This window comes from Molossus molossus, unplaced genomic scaffold, assembly GCF_014108415.1.
Source record: "Molossus molossus isolate mMolMol1 unplaced genomic scaffold, mMolMol1.p scaffold_m16_p_6, whole genome shotgun sequence".
Taxonomy (NCBI): domain Eukaryota; kingdom Metazoa; phylum Chordata; class Mammalia; order Chiroptera; family Molossidae; genus Molossus; species Molossus molossus.
In genome coordinates, this window is record NW_023425399.1 from 24,618,600 (window position 1) to 24,644,274 (window position 25,675).

The 25,675-nt window shown below is 50.0% G+C and overlaps 1 protein-coding gene across 1 annotated transcript in view; it reads right to left on the reverse strand.

Moving 5' to 3' along the window:
- RSPO4 (R-spondin 4) overlaps positions 1-25,442 on the reverse strand; it is a 36,376-nt gene extending 10,934 nt beyond the window's left edge. Inside the window, exon 1 of the mRNA XM_036244737.1 lies at positions 25,364-25,442. Coding sequence (XP_036100630.1) covers positions 25,364-25,442 — 79 coding nt within the window. The remainder of the gene's footprint in view (positions 1-25,363) is intronic.
- Positions 25,443-25,675: the final 233 nt, after the last annotated feature.

Below are 25,675 nucleotides of genomic sequence, written 5' to 3' on the forward strand. Positions count from 1 at the left end.
TGCAGGCTGGACTAGTCAGATTGTGTCTCTTGAGAATTTTGACTCTGAGTTGACAGACAATGGTCTGGGCTGGCCTCTTGACCTAAGAACATTTGCAGGAGGGCAGAGTGGCTTGTCCGGGCGCACATGTGTGACAAGCTTCGGGGGGCATTAGCATCTGTGGCCCCGCTTTGCTAACAGAGGCCCATCTCTCTGAGTCAGGGTCACGTGGAGTCAAATCCACCCAGAGGCACTTAACCGGGGCTTGGCCAATCACAGCATCGTGTCCCCTTGACTACGTGGTGGGTTCAGACACAGGCATGTGTCTCAACAAGAGCTAGTCTTGGGATTTTTTTTTTTTTTTTTGTCAACGAGTGTGTGTGTGTGATCTTTTCCACTTTATTTGGATTTGGGAAGGTGTAAACCAGAGCTGGTGGGTACCATATGAGGGGAGACTGTCCCAAGAAAGGAGGCCACACAGCAGCAGCAGAGCCACGAGGTCGGCTGTCACCTGGATACAGCCCTGGGGCCAGAGGTCCATACATTCTCTTTTTTTCTCAAACCACTTTGAGCTAGGTTTTCTGTCACTTTCAACCAAAAGACTCCTGACCAATACAGCAGCAGCAGAGAGAAAAATGAATCAGATGCAGAGAGAGAACAGCAACCAGAAACCTCTTGGGCCCCAAAAGATACAGATTCTGACCATCTTCCATGCCCAGGCCCCAGTCCCTCCGAGGCTTGGCTCACCCCATACTTGAGCTAGCTCTCCTCCTATCAACTTATAATCAAAATGACATAGCTTGCCAGAGAGGAAGCAGATCATGGTGGAGCAGCTGTGTTTCAGCAAGGACAGGGGCCGGGAGCATCACCACCATGGCATCCCAAGGGGCTCTGGGGCTCTAGGGAGCACACATTGAAAACCCCTGGGTCCTTCTACACCTCATCTGGATCCTGGACTTCACTCCCAGCTCAGATGCATGTTTCTAAGTGAAAGCATTGTAGTTCTAATTGCAACCTCCCGAGTTTTCTCGGGGCACCAGAAATGATGGCACTGTTTGTGATTTCCCTTAATAACTGTCTCCCATAATCAAGACCATCCTTCCCTAGTCAAAATGCCAGCTGGACCAAGAAGCATGGCCCTGTGTTACTCCAGCAGCTGGAGAGGGGTGACAGGGTCTTGGAAAGACATCTGACTCACTTTGCCTTTCTGGCTACCCAGGGGTTGAGTTGAGACTTGGATATCCGTGTCAGAGACAATGGCAGTGGAATTCATCACATCAGGCTTGGCAGTTTACCAAGGGATGGAGGCTTAAAACAACTCTGAACATGCATTCACCCAGGATTGAGCAATTCATTCATTCCTTTATTCATCCATCCATTCAACAAGTAGTTACTGAGACCCTACTCTGTGTAAGGTCCAGGAGACAGCTGTATGATCATGGGCAAAGTACTTAACTTTCTTTTTTTTTTTATTATTGATTTTTTTTTTAGAGAGAGAAGAAGGGAGAGGGAGAGAGATAGAAACATCGATGAGAGAGAATATCTATTGGCTGCCTCCTACATGCCCCCCACTGGGGATTTGGCCCACAACTTGGGCATGTGCCCTGGCCAGGAATTGAACTAGCAACCTCTTGGTGCACGGGTCGATGCTAAACCACTGAGCCACACCGGCTGGGCATGTACTTTAACTTTCTGAGCCTTAGTCATTTTAGGGGTTAAAAGGGGTAATGATGCTTACCTTGCAGGGTTGCTGTGAGGAAGGGAGATCGTGCAGGGAAAATGTTTAGCTCACAGCCCTGCACACAGCAGACCCTTGATAAATTGGAGCTATTGTTATTATTATATTGAAGCAGATGACATGCTTTCTGTCCACAAAAATCTAAGGACATGTGTTGTGGTTCAGGTGCCAGGCTCAGATCCAGGCTCCATCACTCACTGGTGACCTTGGGCAAGTACCCCAATCTACCTTCAGGGCTTGTTAGAAGGTGTGCGCAAACAAACCAGCGAGAGCCTGGCGCATAGTAGGTGCTTCTCCATAAATGTAAGTTCCTTTCCTGTTCCCACACTATCACGACACATGGTGGGATGGAAAACCCACATTTGGACCCCCTTCCTCTTTCACAGGTAAGCAGAGGCCAGAGGCATTGGTGGACAACAACTACCAACCACCCTCTCCAGGGAGATGGTCTTTTATCCTTAGGATGGTAGAGAGCTCAGGGCAGAGGCGTGAGGAGGTAACTTTGGGCTGGAGTGAAAGGCATTTTATTCTTTCTGCTGGGATCTGGGAATGACCTGTGCTCTTCAGACAAGGACTCCCAGCCTCAGGGTGACCCATGTCCTGAGTGATAGGAGGCAATGGCTCAGCGTTTGCAAGTGATCTCTATATTCTTTGCATTTGGGGATTTGGAGTAGAGTCAGGGTCATTTCTGAAGTATCGTGCCTCTCACCCCCCTTTACTCTGAGAGTTTTCCTTGGGGCGGGGGGTTAAAAGGCATCCAAGACACTGAAAAGTATACATTCTCCCAGGTTCATCTCCTCAGCAGCCCACAGCGAGTCTGGCACTGAAAAAGCTTAAATACCCAAGTGAAGAACTTCAGCCCCACACTTAAGAACCAAAAACCAAAACCAAAACAGATAACTCCCACCCAGCAATTTGGATAGATTGCCAATATTTCAACAAACCGAATTTCACATAAAAAGCTGGAATTTGTCCCTGGCCGGTTTGGCTCGGCGGTTGGAGGATCGGCCTGTGGTCCAGAGAGACCCGGGTTCGGTTCCCGCTAAGGGCGCATGCCTCAGTTGCGGTTTGTCCCCAGCCTTGGTTGGTCGTGCAGGTGGCAGCCACTCGAAGTGTCCCTTTCACGTCAATGTTTCTCTCTCTCTCTTTCTCTCTCCTCCCACTCTATCTGAACAAAAAATGGAAAAATGTCCTTGTGTGGGAATTAAAAAAAAAAAAGCTGGAATTTGGACTTCTCTGGAAAGAGTCAGAAGATCTGCCGATAGGGGGGGGGTCTGCATTCCTGCTCGGCAGTGATTGGCTGGATTACACAGAGGCACTCCAGTTTGCTGCAGTCCTCACCACTCCCTATTACCCCCGACACTGAGGCCGAGGCCAGCTGCTGTGTTAGCACCCTGGAGCGGCTGTTTCTCTTACACCCACTTCACTCCCTCACATTAGAAGACGACGCAGAGGAGGGCTTGTCGCACTGGGGCATGCATCAGACTCACCTGGAGGGCTCGTTCGCACACAGATGGCTGGGCCTTCCCGCAGACCTGTTGATTCAGTAAGGCTGGGCAGGGCGTGAGACTGTCTAGTGCTAACAGGTTCCCAGGTGATGCTGATTCTGCTGGTTTTGGGACCACACTTTAAGAGTGGATTGGATTAAGAGCCAGACAGCTTGGGTTCAAATCCCAGCTCTGCTCTTTATCTTTTCCCGTGGGACCTTGAACTAGTTAGTGCCTTAAACTCTTCTTATTTTTTTATCCTCACCCGAGGACTTTTTTTTTTTTTTTTTTTCATTTATCTTCAGATAGAGCAGGAGGGAGAGAGGGAGAAAGAGAGAGAGAAACGTCGATGTGAGAGAGACACATTGACTGGTTGCCACTCATACAACCCCAACAGGGGCCGGGGACCAACTGCGACCGAGGTACGCGCCCTTAGCGGGAACCAAACCCGGGCCTCTCTGGTCCACAGGCCGATGCTCTAACCACTGAGCAACTGGCCAGGGCGCAGTACCTTTAACTCTTTTTGCTCCAGGTTCCCATCTGTAAACAGGAACCACACTGGCAGGCCCAGCAGATAATGCTGTGAGGGAGCAAGCCTGACACGAGGGTCTCAGAAATATTACCTCTCCACCTGCCGTGCCTCCGTGGGTGTCTGCAACCCCCAGCTTACTTTGGCAGTCAGTGCAGAACTTTTTATTTTGATGTCAACATTTGGGGGGATAGAGTTTCTTCATAATTGGGGTGTGCCCAGAGAAGTGTGTCTTGCATGAGAACATCATGTGTCATGGTGGACTGAGGATTTAAGACAGCTGTCCTGAAGGACCCCCTGGGGTGAGAAGAATGGGGGAAAGAAAGAGAGACCACTGTCCCCTGCCCCAGGGCCATGCAGCCTGGGGAGGAACAGGCCCTGCTCTGGGTCCTGCTCTGTCCTTGGGAAGGATCCAGAACCATGTAGGGGCCACACGCAGGGAGTGCTGGGCCTGCATCCTCTAATCCCTGCCTGGCAGTGGGGGACGCTGTCACCAATGACCAGAGGAAATAAACAACATCTGGGCTCCCTCCTGCCTACTCAACTGCCACATATGGGAGACAGTCATTGCCTCTGGAGGATGAGGGCTCAGAGGAGCCCGGGGCGCTTTCCTGCCTGGGGGGCAGATTGCACCATTCCCAGCAAGGGATGGGTCCTGGAGATGCCTTCTGGCTTTGAGGCTCCCAGGGGATATGGGACTAGAGGTACCCAGCTCACCAGACTCTTCTGAGTACCCAGGAGGGAACCTAGAAGGTCTCTTGTTCAGCAGGATGTCGAGGTGGTCTTGGCTTTGGGGCCTGACCAACCATGACTTCCAGGCTGGGTGATCTAAGGCAAGGGTCTTCACTACTCTGAACTTCCGTCTTCTCTTCTGCAAAATGTGGACAGCAGTGGCAATCACCTCCCAAGCAATTGTGAGGATGACGTGAACTCATCCATGCGAAGTGCTTTGCACAGCTCATGGAAGATGAAGAAGCAGTATTTAATTACTTGATTCGTGGAAGATAAATGGGAGGCACCCAAAGGTGCTTCTCAAGGGCTGGGGCCCAGCTTGGCTTGCTCGCCTTCAAATATCCAAAGCCTTGCACATTATAGGTCCCTATAAATTATGTCTTAGATGAATGAATGAATGAATGAATGAATGATGCTCAATAAATGTTCTCAAAAACTCTTCTTGGGGAGCTTGCAGTCTAGTTGGGAGGAACAAGATCATACAGTGCAAAGAAGCTGATGATGTCCGCCCAGCAGAGCTCAGAGCCGAGGGAAGGACCCAGGCAGGCAGGGCTGGGCTCAGGGACTGGAGTCAGCAGGGATGGTTTGCAGGAGAGGCAGATGAGGAGACAGAAGCAGGACTAGTTCGTGGAGGAGGAACGGTTTTTAGGAAAGGTGAGTACAAGATGGAATGTGAGTTGGTGGCAGGGAGGGAGCTCGGGCAAGGAGCAGATAGCGAACACCTGCTAAGGTGTCAACGCATGACCCCGAAGGGGTAAGTGTTGAAGACCCTCAGAATATGATAATAATAGGCACACATCCAAAACGGAGGCTTTTTATCCTTTGCCCTCCACACTTGTATCTCCTGTCTCAGTCAATGGCTACTCTACTCAGTCAAAAACCTTGGAGTCATCCTGCCTCTTCTCTTTCCCTCATATCCTACATGCACTCTATCAGAAACCAGTCAGTCCCACCTCTGAAATATATCCAGGATCTGGCCACTTCTCTCCACTTCCAATGCTGGCATCCTCCCCCTGGCCAAGCCACCATCACCTACAAAGACCTGGAGGCCCTATGCCCCCAACCCTGCTTCTGCACTGACACATTCTCCACCTCCCTCCCAATCAGTGTTCCTGCTCCAGCCATGCTGGTCTTGTCCTTCTATTCCTCAAACACACCAAGACCACTCTTACCTCAGGGCCTTTGCACTTGCTCTTCCCTCTGCTTGGAATGCCCTTCCCATATTCACCCACAAGGCTTACCCCTCAGGTCTCTGCTGGAATGTCCCCTTCCCTGTGAGACTCCCTGACCACTGTACCTGAAGTAGCACTCAACTGGCTTTGTTCTTCATTTATTCCCACCTGATAGGTGATGTATCTGTTTGTTTGAGTTTTTGCTGTCTCTTTCCCACCACTGAAAAGTCACCTCCAAGGAAGGATAAACCAAGTACTTTGCACACACTATTCAGCACCTGGCTTTGCTCACTTAAACTATCCTGGCCAATGCTGCACACGGCTGCCTTATTCTTTTTTATAGCAGCTTACTATTCCATGTGGAGACATGGCAACATTCATTTAGGTGCTATTATCATACCCGTTCCAGAGAGGAGGAAACCGAGGTCCAGGGCAGTGATGCTGCTGGCTGGAGGTCCCTCAGTAAGAGGTGCAGTGGACAGGCAGATCCAGCAGTGTGACTGCAGGACCCGAAGGCTTCATCTCCGGGCCACACTGCATCCTGGCTGCCAGCGTGTCCCCGTGCCCCCTGTAGTCCTCCACACAGAATAATAGGAGCCTTGCTAAGGTTCATGCTGTGCTAAGGCCACTGTCCCCTTCAACATCCATTTGACCTTGACTGAGACAGGAAACTGCCCCACAAGTGGCAATTCAGGTTGTCCCAGGACTGACCTGCCCTTCCTGTGTCTCGTTTCTTCTCCCCTCACCCCTAGTAGACATGGAGCAGATCAGTTCAGTCAGGGGGTGAAATGTCATTCTCCCTGCCTTTCAGGTCCCCCCTAAACACTATATGAGAACTTCTCTGGCCACCCCCGCCTGGGCTTGGGGAGATGGAGAAGTGCCCCAGCCACTGCTGAAATCCACATGGAACTTTTTCAGACACTGGTGGGCTCAGGAGGTGGGGAATGGAGGGGGATGGTGGAGCCAGGGTTCACACCCATATCTGCTGTTTCCCAGCCAGCAGGGATCCTCAGATTTAAATCCACGTCAGAATCACCTGAGGCTGCTGATGAAAAGCAGAGGCGCCGGCCACCTCTCAATATATGCTGTTGGTTTAATGCTTATGGCGGTGTGCCCAGTGTTGTAACCTGCGAGGTCAGCGGGGGCTTCCCAAATTGTAGTGTGCACCCAAAGTGCCCAGGAATCTTGGGTTCAAATGTAGATTTGATGCAAATGTCTGGGTGGGGCCCGAGAGTTTACTTTTCTACGAAGATCTCTGAGGGATGCAGAAGGTGCGGGTCCCCTGGCTTCATTTAAGAAGCAAAGAGGGGGGTGCTGTTATTACTCCTCATTTTACAGGTGAGGAAACTAAGGTTCAAGGGCTAACAACTGGAAGTGGCAGAGCTAGACAGGGTCCCCAAACTCCACGGAGTCACAGTGCCCTGCCCTGGCCGCCTGGTGACAGGTGAGAGGTGGAGGTAATATTTGGAAGGGGCAGCCTGACTGCACTGAACATTGATGGGAGGGGTATTTGCCCAAGGGGCCAGGTTGGGGGCAATCCCTCCCAAACTCAGCATGGCAGGGATGGGACAGGTTGGGATCCTGTGTGCCTGAGCATGTGGGTGCGTCTGGGACAATGGTGGGCTTGTGCTGACAGATGAGACCACATCCAAGGGGTTCTAGTGCTCAGGTTGGGGCATGGAAAAGGTCTTGCCCCATGTCCTCCTGGCCTGGCCCCCTGCTGGGTGTGTGTGCATTGGGGGGGGGCATAGTCCAGAGCAGGCATCCCGCCCCCCGCCACACCAACTCTGCTTCCCTGTTGTCTTTCTCTCTCTCTTTTTTAAATCCTCACCTGAGGATATTTTTTTCATTTATCTTCAGATAGAGTGGGAGGGAATGGAGGGAGGGGGAGAGAGAGAGAGAGAGAGAAACTTCAATGTGAGAGAGACACATTGATGGTTGCCTCCCGCATGACTCTGACCAGGGCCGGGGACCAAACTGCAACCGGAATCGAACCCACAACTCTTTGGTCCGTGGGCTGATGCTCTAACCACTGAGCCAAACTGGCCAGGGTGCTTTTGTCTCTTAATGCCCACCCTGGGCCCACAAGATGCGTTCTGCCCTCCACCAGCCCGTCATTAAGAACAGTCACATTTGTGTTCCTGGTGAGAGCCCTGGAGACACTGAGCGGCCCAGAATGGCCACCAGTGACCTTTATAAAATCATGATGTTTTTAAGGACAGGATTGTTGCTGGCCCCTCATCACTGGGCAGGCTGACACCGCGGGTAGGTGCAGCTGGCTGAGGCCAGGATCCGGGGAGGCAGTCAGACCTCCAGTGGGCTTCTCCGGTCCATCTCTTTGGAGCTCAGCCCCTGTTCTCTGTGAACGGAACATGGTCATGAAGCCGTCCTGTGTGTGAAGGTGTCATTAGGCTGTGAAATTGTATAAGAAACTGTGGGCTTTGTGCAGTTGCCATTCTTTTGAAAAAATATTGAGAGGATGGTTCCTTTTCTTTTCACATTCTAGGGATAAGTTTGCTGTGTGTATGGTCTTGAAATACTTTGTGCCTCAGTTTCTTCTTCTGTACCTAGCTCTTGGGGCTATTTTGAGGATCAAATGCATTATGCTCAGAACAGTGCCTGGCACATAGTAGGTGCTCAAGACATCTCGCTATCGCCCTTCACCCCCAATGGAATCTCTCTGAGGCAGGGGTGTTTCTGTTTGCTTGTGGCTGTGGTCCCAGTACCTGGCAGAGCAAGTAAGTAGCTGGTATACAGCAGATGCTCACTGAGGACTTGTGGGCTGGAGAATGGACTCAGATAGGTTCTTGCTCCTTCCCGTTCTGGCTCTGTCCACAGTGGGATGGGATGATCTGGCTGTGTGACCTTGGGCGGGTCTCCTGCCTCTCTGATCCTCACTGAGCCTCCTTTGGTTGCTGTAAAGTGACCTGGGAGCTGTGCATAAAGTGCCTGGCAAGACGGGGGTCAATAAATGCTGGCTGCCAATCCCTCCCCTCCCCTGGGGAGTTACCATTTCTCGTTAGGGTTTCACTGCTTCTCGTGGCTCTTTAGGAGGCTGTAAATGCTTCGGCTTCGGCTGAGTGGGGGGACATCTGCAGCGGTTAGGACCAGGGAGGGACACACCCAGCCAATCTGGAGACCCAATGCCACACCTGGCGGGCAGGGGCGATGCCCACTGTTCCATCCAGGAGGCCCCTGTGAGTCCTGGGGAGGATGTGAGTGCCAGGATTTCGGGGGCGGGGGGGCTTTCTGAGAATAACTGGAAAGCCCGTGATTCCTAAGATTCAGAAAGGCAGCAGGTTTTGCAGTCTGCTCTACAAACGACCTTCTTTCCTCTGTGATATTGAAGTCCCTGGGGCTAGGAACTAGGAAGGACTATGGTTCCTGTCTTGACTTGGACTCAGGCTCATTGTGTGGCCTTGGCAGGGTACTTTATCATCCCGTGCCTCAGGTCCCCCAGCAGAAAGACAAAGGCTTGGCCTTGATGAAGGGCTTTTGAGCTTTTCTCAGCCAAGGAAGCCTTGTTTTTCCCCAGATGAGATGTTATGTGGGAACTTAATTCACAGGGCAGGTAAGAGCTGAGGCCTGGAGGGGTGAGGTGAGGATCGCAGGCCTAGTCCTTTTGGTTCCCCTTGCTCACTTTTGGAGGCAGCCTCCGAGGGCCTGGATGAGCTCCGAGCACCTTCAGGCCCCAGTCCCACAGGGCTGATGGCAGGAGGGAGGTGGAGGGGCACTGCGGAGCCCTGGCTCCAGAGTCAGACCGCCTGGGTTCAAAGCCCAGCCTAACCTTCTGAGCCAGTTTTCCCATCTGTAAAATGGGAATAACTGTCCTCATACGCTGCTGTGGAGGTGCAAGAAGTTGGTGTGTGACATGCTTAGAACACATTATGGCAGATGATGGGTGCACCGCTGTGGGAGAGCTGTGAGCAGTGTGGAGTTCTTACACGCCAGACTGCTGCGAAAACCCTATTAGGTGTTATTATCTCCTCTTACAGACAAGGAGGCTAAGGCTCAGAGAAGGTAAGCAAGTTTCCCAGGATCCGCAGCTGGGAAATGGCAAGCTGGTATTTAAAGCCAGACAGTCTTGTTAACGGGCAGTTATTATTATCTATTGGAGAGAGACTAGCCCTCAAAATAGGTCCAACACAAACACTCCCCTCACCTCATAAAATTAAGCCCTAAGGAAGCTTTAGGTGTACGATCAGCTCCCAATGCAGAGAAAACCTGAGGTTCTATGGCCAGTTAGGGAAGGGTAGGGGAGCTGGGTCTAACAGTTAGGGCTGGCGCAGGCCTGAATCTCACCCTTCTACCAGAACCTGTTGGCATCCCAGGGACAGCCCTAGCCCGTCTCAGTCAGCACCCAAGGGACCTGGAGTTTCCAAGGGGTGACAGAGTCAGGAATCCAGTTTGGGCCTCCAACCACACCACACACAGGGTGAGCACACACACGCAGGGCCCTTTTCTGGGCCTGGCCTCTTCCCACAGGCTCCCCCCCTCTCCCAAATCCTAGTAGAAGGGAGAGAGCCTCATTCCAGTTCTGTGAGTCTTCAGCGACTCAGTCCCTGTCTATGGGAATCAGTTTCTTTGTCCGTCAAATGGATAGTTAAACACAGTGTTTTTAAAGGTTCCATCCATCCATCCATCCATCCATCCATCCATCCATCCATCCATCTGGCAGGTATTTCTCAAATGCCTACAATGTACCAGGCCCCTTTCGAGACTCTAGGAATGTAAGCGTGAAAACAAAAAATAAACAGAAAAAACCTTCTGCTTTGCTTTCATTTGATTTCTCAAACAAAGCCAAAAGACAAATCACAGAGCAGTAAAAACATTTTAGAAAGATGCACAGAAGGACACTAGATGGGGAAGGCCAATTTCCCAGGCACTGGCGCCATGCTCAGTAACTGAATGAACAGGACTTATCTTACTGATCCAAAATGTGGGTCTACCCTAAAGACTCCATCAAAATTCTACTAGACTTAATAAATGAATTTGGCAAAGTAGTATGCTCAAGGAAGTAATTTGACAAAATTAATGTCAAGAAATCGAAGGCATTTTTATACACCAATGATGTATAAAAGAGAAGAGAAGAGAAACTGAAGAGAAACTGAAAAAACAATCCCATTTACCATCACAGCAAAAAAATTAAGATACCTACGAATAAACTTAACCAAAGAAGTAAAGGACCTATTTGAAGAAAACTACAGGGCATTAAAAAAAATAAATAGAGGAAGATATGAAAAAGTGGAAGCACATAACTTGTTCATGGATTGGAAGAATTAACATAATTAAAATGTCCATACTACCCAAAGCAATCTATAGATTCAATGCAATCCCCATCAAAATACCAATGACATACCTCACAGAACTAGAACAAATACTTCAAAAGTTCATATGGAACCAAAAAAGACCCTGAATAGCCACAGCAATTTTGAAACAGAAGGACAAAATAGGCGGGATCACAATACGGGATATCAGGTTATACTACAAAAGGACTGTAATCAAAACAGCCTGGTACTGGCACAAGGACAGGCACATAGAGCAATGGAATAGAACAGAACCCAAAACATTATGCTCAATTAATATTTGACAAAGGTGGCAAGAGCATACAGTGGAGTAAAGACAGCCTCTTTAATAAATGATGTTGGGAAAATTGGACAGCTACATGCAGAAAAATGAAACTAGACCATCAACTTACACCATACACAAGAATAAACTCAAAATGGATAAAAGACTTAAATGTGATTCATGAATCCATAAAAATCCTAGAAGAAAATGTAGGCAACAAAATTTCAGACATCATATGCAGCAGAATTTTCATTGATACATCACCTAAGGCAACAGAAACAAAGGAGAAAATGAACACATGGGACTACATCAAACTCAAAAGCTTCTGCACAGCAAAAGAAACAACCACCAAAATGCAAAGGCAACATCATTGCCAATGATACATCAGATAAGGGGTTAATTTCCAATATATATAGAGTGCTCATACAGTTCAACAAAAGGAAGACAAAGAACCCAATTAAAAAATGGGCAGAGGAACTAAATAGACACCTCTCCAAACAGGACATACAAATGGCTAAGAGACATATGAAGAAATGCTCAACATCGCTAATCATCAGAGAGATGTAAATTAAAACAAGGAGGTATCACCTCACACCTGTCAGAATGGCCACCATCAACAAATCAAACAACAAGTGTTGGCGAGGGTGTGGAGAAAAGGGGACTCTAGTACACTGCTGGTGGGAATGCAGATTGGTACAGCCCCTATGGAAAACAATATGTTGTTACTTCCAAAAATTAAAAATTGAACTGCCATTTGACCCAGTGATCCCACTTCTAGGAATATACCCTAAGAAGCCTGAAACACCAATCAGAAGAAATATATGTACCCCCATGTTCATAGCAGCACAATTTACAATAGCTAAAATCTGGAATCATCCCAAATGTCCATCAGTAGAAGAATGGATAAAAAAGCAGTGGTACATATACACAATGGAGTACTATGCAGCTGTAAGAAAGAAAGATCTCTTATCCTTTGAGACAACATGGAGGGACCTGGAAAGTATTATCCTAAGTGAAACAAGCCAAACAGAGAAGGACAAGTATCATATGATCTCACTTATCTGTGGAATACAATGAACATAACAGTCTGAGGAACAGGGTATCTCAGAGACGTGGAAGTGGAGTACAGACTGACAATCCCCAGAAGAGGGGGTGGGGAGGAGAGATAGACCACAGAACTTATATGCATGTGTGCATGACCAATGGACATGGACAACAAAGCTGGGGACGGGGGCGGGGGGAGGGAAGGGGAGGAGGGTGTCAGTGGCGGGGAAAAGGAGAAACATCTGTAACAAAAATAAACAAACAAACAAACAAAAAACAAAATGTGTGTCTAAGGGCAAAACAAAGTTTGTGTCCTCCCTACCCCCTGCCATGTTCTAAAGAGAGCTGAGTGTGGAACCAGGGCCAGACACCCCCTCTAGGACTGATTGAGTGGGGCCAACTGTCTTTGTGCCCTGCACTGCCCCCCCACAGCCTCCCCAGTCCATATAAACAGATGGTTGAAGAAAATCCAAGAAGTACTGCCCCTACCTCACAGGCTGGGACAGAGCAGCATACTTTCCACCTCCCTAAACCCAGATGGGGTGGCGAGAGAGTCACTCCTAGTGTGGAGGGAACCTGGCCGCCATAGAGATGGGCATTGCATCCCCTGATTGGACACACACGTGCTGGCCATGTCTATGGGAGAGAGAGGAGAATACATGAGAGATGCAGAAGGGCAGAGCAGTCCTAGGGAACCCTGCACTGCCACCATTTGGCCAATTCTCTGACCAGGTCAAGTGGACACTGAAGGAGGCAGCTGAGCTAGATCCAAACTGCAGATCCCCAACCCGAAGGGGCAAGAGGCTGGGGGTGGAGGCACTGTGAAGGGACTAGGAAGGTCGGAAGAGGTCAAGCCCATGCTCCTGCCCCATATCATACCTATGCCACAGTTAGGGCACTTGCCACACAAGGAGGGCATGGAGGGAGGCAGAGGAATGTTTAGACCCGACCCTGCTGCTTACTGCTAGTGGGACCATGAGTTTTTCTGTGCTTGGAGTTGTGAGGTCACAGTAGCATGAGAGAAGTAAGAGACAGCTGTCCCTGTTCCATCCTTTCGTCTGCTCCCAACACACTGGGGAGGGAGCATGGCACATCTCCCACAGAGCAGGTAAATGGAGTCAGGAGTTAAGTCAGCGGTGGGGAAGGAGAGAATTTTGAATTAGACACATTTTTAAAATGTAGCACTTGGCCCGGCCGGTGTGGCTCAGTGGTTGAGCACTGACCCATGCCCTAAGACGTCACTGGTTCAATTCTCAGTCAGGGCACATGTTCAGGTTGTGGGCCAAATCCCCAGTGAGGGGCATGCAGGAGGCAGTCAACTGAAGTTCTCTCTTGTCAATATTTCTCTCTCTCCCTCTCCCTTTCTCTTTTTCTAAAATCAATAAAGAAAAAAAATTTTTTTTTAAATAAAATAAAATGTAACACTTGACTGGGCTCTTTAGTACTAGAAACCTCTGAGACCTGCCCAAACTTATTAAGGATTGAGTTTTAGAGATATAATGGAGAATTAGGGGGAAAAAGGTACATGTCATGTATATTTTTTTTGTCATGTACTCAATCTAATTATTAAGACAGTTACACACAAAGTAGGCCAAGGATCAACATCCTTAATATACAAAGAGCTCCCAGAAATCAATAAGAAAAACAGAAACAATCCAAAGTGGGAAAATGGGCAAAGATACTAATTCAAAAGAAAAAGACAAATGGGCTACTACCCACATGAAGAGTTGTCCCACCTCACTAATAATTTTCAAAATGATTATTAAAACAAGAATGAATTGTTACTTGTGACCTAACAGATAGGTAAACTGTAAGACTGACAACATCCAGCACTCCCTTTTGAGAAGGGAATTTACGCAGTCTCTATGAAAGTTTAAAGTCTGCAGTAATACCGTTTTAGAGATGGTGTCCTGAGGCTCAGAGAAGGGCCAGCGCTTGTTCAGAGCCACACAGTGGGTCGCTGGAGGGCAGGGCTGGAACGCTGGTGTCCGAATGGGTGCCTTTGGTCCTTCCCATCTGGCCTTGTGCACAGCCTGGCCCCTGACCGGGGAGGCCAGGATGGCCGGGGCCTTGGTGTTCTCGGTGGCACGTCTCCTATTGTCATCCCTTCCCCACCATAGACAAGGCTCCCAATCAGCCCTGTTCAGCAGCGAGATGTAGAGCATAGAGGTGTCAGTGGGCCTCATCTGCAAAATGGGAACTATATCCTTCTTGCCCAGTTAAAACCAAGACTGAGGGCTGGACCCAAGATAGGTCACCTCAGCGGGACATGCGGGTCTGAGTCCTGGCAGACCCTCAAATAGACCAGGACTGCAAACGTAGAGAACCAAGCTGACATTGGCTGAGCATCTGCCACAAGCAGGACCCTGTGCTGCTCAGGTCCTTGTGTGAAATCATTTCACACCTACCACAACCCTACAAGTCTGGGGTACACATACCCCCAACTTCATGGATGAGAACACTGAGGCTTAGCGAGGTGAAGTGGTTGGCCTAGGAACTCACAGGAGTCAGATGGGAGGCAAACCAGAGCCCCAGACCCTCCCCACTGACTCCTGCCCAGTGTCTCTCCGAAAGCAAAGAAATACCATTGAAAGCCACGTCTCTCGGTGCCTAAGGCCTGCCGGAGAGGAACCCAGAGCGGTTTGTGGGAACAGACAGAAGCAGAAGGAGTTACTCCAGACAGGAGGAGAGAGGAGGCTGTGAGAACAATTCAGTCATTTTCCCTCTGAAAAGTCTGCACGGTGGGATGAGCCCTTAGCAGCGCTCCCCAGACCCCAATCTCAGCTGCTTTGTGCGCGAAAGTCCCGCGTGTCTGCTTGCTTTTCCCGGGGGTGGGGGGCTGTTGATGCCGGAGAATAAAATGATCCGTAAAGTGAAGCCATTCAGCCAAAGCAGCCCTGGAAGCATGTCTGCCATCGGCAGAGGATGCTCAGCTTTCGGGAGGACCTCCAAGCCAACCTCGCCTGCCCCAGGGGCAGCGGCTCCGGCTGTCATCTCTCCTCCTCTTACATCAAGGCTTGCCCTGTAGGGACTGCCTCCTCCACCGGTCTGGGTCCCAGAGGACAGGGTCTGGCTGACAGCAAGTGTTCCACAGATGTGGGCTGATTGCGGTGACTCGGGACATTCAGGAACGAGAGTGAACAGGGAAGTGTCACCTGCACTTGAGAGTTCCAGTAGTGTCCTCAGGAAGGGCCACAGGCTGCTGCATCCGGACCGTCAACACTTGTCAAGGAAGAATTGCTCCCGGGAAGGTGGCCCCTGAAGGGGGTGCCAGGTCTGCTCCAGGACAGAGAACTGAGGACTCACGCCCTTCTTATGAGACCTTCATACAGGACTTCTTATCCAATCAGAAAGGCCAGAGGGTGAGGCAGAAGCACCCCCTCCTCTGTCGAGAGATTCGACCACATAAACAGTATCATCATAAATGATTTCTATTCTCCAGAGGACACACACAGTTAACAGGTAAGAGTCAGACTGAAGAAAGATATCTCCCACGTCCAAATCAACAGGGGACATGAATGTAGGTAATACGAGGAAGTCTTACAAATTGACAAGAAAAATCCAGGAAACCCAGTTAAAAAGTGGAAAAAACCAAAAATACAAAATAATAAAATAAAAAAACTGAAAGAAAAAAAAAACCTAAAAAGTAAAATAAAAAATTTAAAATAAGGGCCATAAAATGGAATAAAATAATTTAATTTAAATTTTTAAAAATAAAATAGCATTTAAAACTGAATTAAATGATAAAATTAAACACAAAAAATAAAACGTAAGAATAAAATTTTAAATTGTAAATTTAAATAAATTACATTAACATTAAAAGTAATAACTTTAAAAATAAAATTAAAGCGCTTAAATAAAATAAGAATAAAACCATTAAAAAAAATGAAACAAATTTTAAAATAGAAAATCGGCAATTTGTAACAATTGAAAAAGAAAAGGAACACACGCAACAACAGGGTCTTGCATGACTGATGCTGATAATGTGCTACGAATTAAGGAGTCTGATGGACTCGAATGGCTGCCAGAAGGGAAGAAAACCATGTCTGAAAGGCAGCATCTGACTGGGTTTTTCCAGCCTGCTGTGGGCAGGCAGGGGGTAGGCTGACAGGCCCCACCATGGCTTCATCCACAAATAGCTATCACATCATTTAAACATGTATAATATGCCAGCACCGCGTGCGCACGCTCGCGCTCTCTCTCTCTCTCTCTCTCTCTCTCTCTCTCTCTCTCTTTCTTCCGTCCTCACTGCTATTCTCTGAGGTCTGATTTCACAGAGGAGTAAACAGAAACTCAGACAGGGTGAGTCACTATGCCATAGACACACAGCACTAGGGACACCATATCCTCTGGGCTCCTCAAAGTAACCTTCCTGAGATGAGTTAGGTGGGCCGAGGACTCAGATAGAGGCGGAGGCATGTCTGCCATCAGGCTGGAACATTCTGAACACTAGGAAGAGCCAAGCTCCCAGGAATCATGACCGTTGCCACCATTTACTGAGCACCGACTGTCTCCCAGGTGGGTTACATGTATAATCTTCTTCATGTTTGAGATAACCATATGATGTAGATGCTTTTCTCGTTTCCATTATATTGATAGAGACACTGAGGCTCAGGAGGAAAACGTTTTCACCCAAGCATAGTAGTAGCAGAGCTGCAAGCTGAGCCCAGGCTTGTTAAGCCCAAATCCCACCCCCCATGCCTGGCACTAGACACTCTTCGTGCAAGGAACGCATTTCATGTTTCATTTCTCAAATTCGCCAACAGAGGAACAGAGAGAGATGACCTGCCAAGGCCACTCAGGTAGTGAGTATCAGAGCTCCTGGCCTTCGCGACAGCCCGCGGGCCTCCGCTGCTCATCTGGGACTGGCTAGAGACAGCTGTGCCCATTTGCCAAACCCAGAGCAGGCTCCAGAAGGGCAGCTGTGACATTCCTTCTCTGTGCGTCTCCACCCCTGCGGATGTGGGCACTGCTCTCGGGATTCAGGGAAAGTGGAGGCTTTTGGCAAAAGGGAGTGGTTTCTCCATGTGGTCTGGGTCCTCCAGGCTTGGGAATGCTTTTCTTCTGAGCTGGTGAAACAGAAACCCCCCACCCGCAATGGCACAATGGAGCCCCCACCACGGGCCACAGAGCGGGTTCTGTGAATCATGTGGCATTACTATGAGGAATCACCCCATAGTGGCAGTGGTGGCCCGGCCCAGGCAGCAGTGCCTGAGGAGTTGGGAATCAGACCAGTCTATGGGAATCATCCGTCTATGGGAATCAGACCATTCCCTGTGGGACCTAGAGGAATCAGGTGGGGCCGAGGACATGCGTGTCCTAGATGGCGCTGACTGTAGCGCAGGGCTAAGAAAGGAGGCTCTGGCCATGGAGACCTGGGGCACAGCCCAACCTCTCCCCATCCTGGCTGTGTGCCCTTAACAAGTCGATTGCACTCTCTGAGCTTGGAGGACCACCTCAGTAGAATAATATCAAACGAACTCATGGACTATTATGTGGACGGATTGGAAGAAGGCCTGGCAGGGTGGCTATGCACCCAAGCTTTGGAATCAATTATCTAGGTTTCGATTCTGGCTTTGCCAAACTGACTTGCCAAGCTCTTGGACTCAGCTATATGAAATTGCTAATATGTGGCTGTGTTCTACCAACAAAAATGGCAATTTCATGTACTTCAACGAATGCTCCTCTCTCTTAGTGCAGTTTCCTCCTCTGTAAGATGTGGATAACAGCAGTCCTCTTACAAGTTGCTGTGAGGAATAAATAAGGCTGGGAGGCCACGGAGCTCAGGAGTTAAAGCTTGGGGTCTGGGACCAGGCAGAATTTGAACCTTGGCTGTGTGACCTTGGGCAAGTTACTCAACCTCTGTGTGTCTCAGTTTTGTCATCTGTAAAATAGGAATGACGATACCTACCTCATAGGTTTATTAGGAGAATTTAATTAGTTCACATGTACAAAGTACTTAGAACAGTGCCTGACATTGTTAAATAAAACCATAGAGGTAACATCTGGTTTAGAGTAAATGCTCAACCATAAAATCAAATCTAAAAGGGACTTTTCTAAACCTTTGAGGCCACTGAAAATTAAGTATTCTTAAAGAAAAAATATACGTTTTTAAGAAGATATATGGATATAGATATATAGGTGAGGAGCATACTTCTATGTGTCCAACGAGCCCAGGGCCATTCTGTGTCCTGACAATGACCACAGACCAAGGCTCTGAAGCCACGGTGACTCTGCATCTGGCCCAGACCTCTGCCAGGTCCCTTTCTAGCCACAGATTCTATGTGGCACTCAGGTATCTCTAGAGGCCTTTATGAGGCTCCTGACCCCAAGCCGTGAGTGGCCTCTTAGTTCCATCCCCTCATCTGACATTCGTCCTTAGACCAGGGAGAAAGGCAAAGCAGATGGGGCATGCCCAAGTCTCGAGGAGAAAAACCAAGGCTCTGAGAAGCTCTAAACCAGATTTTTCAGCTCTGGGACAAGCCGCCGTCCTCTACCTCACCAAAGCTGCCCTCACCCCGATCTCCTGAACCCTCACTTTCACCCCCAGCTTGGGGACCTTGGTTGAGCAGCCCCCCTCCTTGAGGTCCCAGCCCTAACGTTCCATTATTCATAACTCTTCTCCAGAACTCCAGAGAGGAAATGAGAGTTGAACTGCTCTGCTAACTGTAAAGTGCTGTGTAAATGAGAGGGAGGTGAATGGCAGCATCGAATGGGTTTTCTGGAGAAGGCAGTATTTGCTCCAGTGGTTCTGGAACCAGGAAGACCCAGGCCACACCCACATGTGCTAGATTACCATGGACAAGCCAGTCCCTCTCTGAACCAGCCTTCCTCTTGTGTGAGGGAAGAGGGGCCCCATGTCCACCCGGCAGGGGTGGGGTGAGCAGCACACGACGCTGGTGCCCACTGGCGGCTCAGGAACGTCTGAGGCAGAAGGATGCTTAGAGCCCTGATGGATCATTCTACCTTCCAAGGCTACAACCACACACCTTGGGAAGGATGCCAGATTCAGGACCATTAGAAACAGACACGTGAGCTAAGGACCTGCAAAATGCATCAGGGGCAGTCACTGCTTGTTACGGCAATTCGGTGTCACACTTGGAGCCCCGGAGCCAGACTTCCTGGGTTCATATGCCTATTGCTGGGTGACACACCGGGCCTTAGCCTTCCAATCTGCAATACTGGGATCTTCCTAGATCCTGCCTCCATGACTCAGCTGAGCCATGCCTTCTGACAACGGTGAAAATTACATTTTTATATCAGTTCTCACAGTCACAGAGTACACGCACACACTCCTTCACACATGCCCACTCACCACTGGCACACACATTCACACATATATGTGAACCCGAACACAGTCTCGAAATAATCATTCATCTTAACACTTGCAATGCACTCTGATATTTTCTGAAAAGGAGATTGGTAAACCATAGCCCGTGGGCCAGATCTGGCCTCCAGCCTGTGTTTTGTATGACCTGTGAGCTAAGAATGGTTAAATTTTTTTTTATCCTCACCCGAGGACATTTTTGCATTTATCTTCGGATAGAGCAGAAGAGAGGGAGGGAGAGAGAGAGAGAGAGAGAGAGAGAGAGAGAGAGAGGTTGCTACCCACACAATCCCAACGGGGGCTGGGGACAAACTGCAACTGAGGTACGTGCCCTTAACGGAAACTGAACCCGGGACTCTCTGGTCTGCAGGCCAACGCTCTAACGACTGAGCAACCGGCGAGGGCAATATTTTTAAAGCATTGTTTAAAAAAAAATAGAAGAGAACATAGCAGAGCACATGTGGCCAAGCCGACAATATTACATCTCGGGCCCTTTACAAACACGTTTGCCCACCGCACTCTATTTTATTCGATTCCGCTCCGTTCCACTCCTTTTCAGTAAAAATGCTGCTGCGCTTTACTAAACGTATTTGCGATACACTGATGGGTTGCAAACCTCAGTTTAAAAAACTCTGAATTAATGTGCGCTTCGGTTTTGTCACTAGATGGAAGGACCAAAAGATGGATGAATAAACAGTGGACTGATAGGCAAGAGGAAGGGGAACAAAAGGAATAAGGTCATCTTATCCATGTGGCACCTAAGGAAGCAATGTCCCATGTTTGAGTCTCAGATTCCTCAGCTGCACTGAGTTCACCACGGACCTGCCTCTCAGGGCTGGGTCCAGGAGCAGCGGGATCTCTGTCATCCCTTCCAACGGGATGACAGCAGAGACAGCCGAGTGCATCTCTGCTGCCCTTGTCAATACCTAGTCCAGAGCCTGGCCCAGAGAAGGGGCTCAATAGATATTTCTTTGTGACTATGGTGACCAGCGAGTGGCATCCGAGGTCCCCCGTGACTGATTCTGGCCCTGTCTGCAATCTGACCTTTACTTCCTCTGGCCTCACAGCTCCATGGACCTTTCCACCTAGACAGCCTCTCCTCTTCTTGCCAGAGTCCCCGCCCCTACCCTGCTGCCACCTCCACCTGACAAAATCCCAACTCCTACCCCTCTGATAGGGCTCCTCTCAGCTGCCTCTGCTGTGCAGTCCTTGGCAAGTCGCTGACAGGATTCTCTTCTATCTCTACGCACAGGCTTTGGAGCCGCCAAAACACTGGGTCTGCACCCCAGCTTAGCTGCTGGAAGTTCCTAGACAGGTCGCTGCCCCTTTCTAAGCCTCAGTTCCCTTTTCTGAGAGACGGGAGTGACACAAAGTAGAGCCATAGTGAGGATTCACAGGCCATATGCACAGCTCCCGCACGTGGCCAGCCCTCACTAAGCGGTCTCAAGGGTCTCCTTTGGACGCTGGGTGGGGGTTGGGTGGTTCCCATCCATGGGAGAGAAAAACGGGTTCCCCTGGGGAGTGGGAACCATGTGAGGTGAAAACAGCATCTCCTCTGAGCCCCAAGTTTGGCTTCAGAACTGGCTGCAGAAGAAGAAGGCAGGTGAGCCGAGCTTAGTTTATTGAGCACCTACCATGTGCCAAGTATTCCGGTTCTCTTTTCTCAACCAGCCCCTGTTTTATGAAGAAAACCACAAGAGGCAGAAGGGTTCGTCCAAGATAGCATTCTACTGTTGCACAGTGCCACTCCCTGAGGGTCACCCCTCGCTCTGCCTGCAGGAGTCCTGTCCCCCTCCCAGCACGGCCCCTGCTCTGCATCTTCACCTGGTTGCACCTGGATGCCAGCATTTAGGGGGCCACACCTTGTTCTGTGCCTAGCTATGGCCCCGCCCCAGAGACAAGAAATCCGGGTCCTTCCCCATCGCTGCCACTGCCTTGGGCACCTGCTTGCTAGGTCTCGGCTTCCCTGTCTGTGCGCAGGGGACAGTGCTGCCTGCCTGGCTGTCCACACAGGGCTTTGCTGTTCACAGAACATTATTATATTCAGTCCACCTAACAAGCCTGTGGAGTGGGCCCTGGCACAGTCCTTTCACAAATAAGGAAAAGAGGCTCATTGGGGGCAGGGGGCAGAGGTGAGATTCAAGCCATGAGAGTCTCCCCTCCCCCCGGTCCCAGGAGCATTCCACTCTGCTGTAAAATTAGAGGGGGAAGTGGTTGAATTCTTATGAAGCACCTACTGTATGCCTTTGGGCACCTGCCCTCTGGGACTATGGTGAATCTTCCCAACCTCCAAAGAGGTAGGTACAGTTGTTCCCATTTCACAGACGCGAAGCCCTGAATCAGAGAAGGCACGTGGCCAGCCCAAGATGTCATCTTAGAGCAGGAGAAGGCTTCGGAGTTGAACCCAGGGCTATCTGAATTCCAGAGCTCCTTCCTCTGCCTCTTACTGCCTCAGGTCTAGAAGGATCGAAAGGCACCATAAGAATGTGGGGGACTCTCACCTCCACCAAGCCCCCTCCCCAGCAGGCCTCGGACATCAGGGAAGTCAGTCACGGCCTGTCTCATCCTCACAGCCTAACAGTCTCTGCGTTAGGGTAGGAGGTGCAGACCAGAGCCCCCTCACTCTGTCCACATGTCCCATTGTCAGGACACCCCAGCATGTTTTAAGAGAAATGTCCGCATCTGGTTCTGATTCATTTATATTTAATTAATCAAAATGTTGTTTTGTAATAGACACTTGAGATCCAAGAACCTTTCTCAAGCCTTTTCTTTCATTCTTTCTTGTCTCAGAAACAGAAAAATTAAGTTTCATCAAGAAACAGTGACGCCGGGGCCCAAGGAAGTGCTTTTCTGTGGAAGCCAGGCCCCGAGGGTGATGGCTCAGACTGGGCGGCTGCTGGGCCCGGAGAGTCATTCCTCCTGATCTTGCAGAGAAGGTCAAAGGCTGGGGCCAAGGCCTGGGTCTGAAGGGGAGGCTGGGGCAGGACAGGGGAGGGGCAACCCCTTCACACTGGCAGCTGCTCAATGGCAGGCCCCAGCTCTGTTCACCTTGGCATCCTCCAGGTTCCAAACACAGAGCCTGGCACAGAGGCTGCCCTATAGCATTTGCTGAATGAACACACAAATGAATGAACAAACGAACGAATGAATGAAGCACTGCCAATACCCAGGTACCTTCAGGACTCATTCTCCTGCCAAAGTTAGACCAGAATGTCAAAGCTGGTAAGAGCCTCAGGGATCTCGTATGAAATTTTCCAAGCAGCTATCTTATGAAGAAATGGTCTCTGAGGTGTAATTAGTTTGGGAAACTCTCTGTCCTCACCTCTTCACCATGAATGCTCTGGTAAGTCATCCAGTCAAGAAATCTGCTAAACCCAGCATTTCCCAAACTAATTTGGCCAGGGCTCCTATGCCTACCTTGCAGAATATGCTACAGGAAGTTTTTCTACCCCCTACACCCATCCCAGTGCTGATGGGGAAATCAAGGCTGTGGGTATGAAGAGGAGGAAATCCACTTACCCAAAGTCACCCAGTACAAAGGTGTTGGGGGTGGGACTGAAATCCAAGGCTATCTCCCCTGCACCTGGCTAATGAGTGGAGCCACAGCCTTTCTCTGAAGATGTTGGGCTGGGCATATACACGTCCCAGGTGCAAGAGATCCACACCATGGGGAGGGGTGCGGAGAGCCCCCTCCCCACACTGGGGCAGTGTCAGGGGCAGCTGTGCCTGACCTCCTCACTGAGCAAGTGGGAATGGGGGAAGGGATTGGATCCTTCCTTCCTTCCTTCCTTCCTTCCTTCCTTCCTTCCTTCCTTCCTTCCTTCCTTCCTTCCTTTTCTTCTTCTTCTCCTCCTCCTCCTTCTTCTCTGTGTGTGTGTGTTTTTTTAGAACTTAGAAACATCTTAAACATCTCCTAAACCAACTCCTCTTCAGATGGGGAAACTGAAGCTCTGAGAACGGAGACACCTGAGCTATGCTGGTCTGACCGACAGATGGGGATTCCAGCCTGCTTTGCTCCTTATCTGCTGTGCAGCCATGGACAGTTTCCCTCTCTGAGACTCAGTTTCCTCATGCAGATAGTAAGCGTCTCCCCCTTCCTCTGCTAGGATGTTGTGAGTAACCAAGAACACCATGAACAGGAAATGAAAATGACTAATACTTACAAGTGCCCACCAGGAGCCTGTGCACTACTCACTTGATTTAACTCATTCAGTCTTACACATACCTAAGATTATTATTCCTATTTTATAGAAGAGTCAATGAGGAGAAAGTTTTTTAGTTTTTTCTTTTTGTTGGTCTTTTCTAAAACCGATAAATATTTTACAGATCTTCTAAAAGATCTTAAGAAGGGTAAACCAAGGCTCAAAAAAGCAAAGTGACTTCCCCAAGGTCACTCAGCTAGTAACAGGGGAAGCCAGGACTTGAACCCAGGCAGGCTGACTCCAGAGCCCATTCACTTAACCACTATATCAGGGCCACTCTCAGAGGAGTGTCCCCAGGACGTCCCTAACTACCCCCTGCTCACTAGAAGCTCACTATCCCCTGGGTCCTTCTGTCCAGTCACACCAGGGGTTGGAGTCCTTGGGCCAGTTTCCCTGCCCCATCCAATTCCACTTCCCAATTCACCACAGCCCCTTTCTGCTCCTGCTCCACTCCAGAAGTGACTGTGTCTATATGTAGGGCTGTTTACTCAGTGGACTAGAAGCCCCCAGAGGGCAGACTCTGGTTCTCATTGCTACGTAGCCTTGCTCAGACCTAACACCAGAGCTGGAAGGAAAGAAGCCATGACCTTCCATTCACCTGCGGGACAACTTAGCAAAGTTACTTAACCTGTCTGACACTTGGCATCCAGCTCTGTCGTGAGGAGGTAGTGGAGATTCCCTTAATGTGTGGAAAACCCTTGGTACAGTGGCAGGCATTCTACTGTTGATTCTCAGACTGGCATCCAGAGGTTGAAGGGCTGCCTGGCTCGGGTGGAAACTTGCTTGCCCTCCTCTGCCCATGGGCTCTGCCAACTCCAGTTCTGCGGGGACAGCCTCAAACCTGCCTCCTGAGGATGTTTTGACTCTCACAGCGAGAGGCAGCGGCATAGGACTTTGAGGTGAGGGTGCAAGGGGGGCCTGGTTTTGTGCCCCAAGTACATTTATAGTCTGAACCTTGGTTCATCTTCCTAGTGGCCCTAGGAGGTCAAGATGAAAAAAAAAAACAAAAACGAAGGCTCTAGGAGGGGCTGGACTTCTTCCATGTCATTGCCAGAATAAACAGACTCAAACTCAGGCCTCAGGTCTCCCTGAACTCATCCAGCTCATGCCCTCGCCCAAGGGGAGCCACCAAAGATTATTGACGTCTCAGAAATGACACAGTGAATCAGGGTAGGTGATGGGATTGGGGCAGCCCATGGTTCTTTAAGTCACCTCCTGGCTTATCGTGGATGTTTAGGATGGTTTCTAAGCCATTAACTCCATCCCCTAGTCCTAGTGCCCTCCAGCCTGGCACCTGAAGCTTTGCACAGAGCCACCCTCCTTGCTCCTAGCAATGACGCTACTAGAGGGAGTGGGGGTGGTGAGAGAGTCCTGCCAGTCCCTTGCCCCCTCCGGGAGCCTCCGTGGTCCAACGTTCCACCATGTGCCATGGGGCCTCAGTCTCCCCATCTGTAAAGTGGGGTTGACGCCTAGCTGGAGGAGTCTATAGTCCTGGGCACTGGGCACTGGGCAGATGTCCCAAGGGTCATCCCTCTGTCTGCCCTGCTGTGCCTGCCTGGCCACCCTGCCCAGCTGCCCATCATACCTTGCTTTTTCCTTCGGTTCAGGGGGAGCATGTCCGAGGCGTGGGCGACGAGCAGCAACAGGCAGAGTGGCACCCGCATCTGGGCAGCCTGGTCCGGGCGGGTGCGCGGGGCTCCTGGCACCCAGGGGCGCCAGCGGGGACTCCCGGGAAGGCCTATTAGCCCGGCGGCGATCCGACGCGGCACGGCGGGCGCGGGGGCTGCTCCGGGCTCTCCGGACCCGCCGTCAGCCCAGGGGTCGGCCGCCAGGTCGAGTGAGGGCGTCGGGCGGAGCGGGGACACTGCCCCGGCGGGGAGGAGCCGCCGGCGGGGCG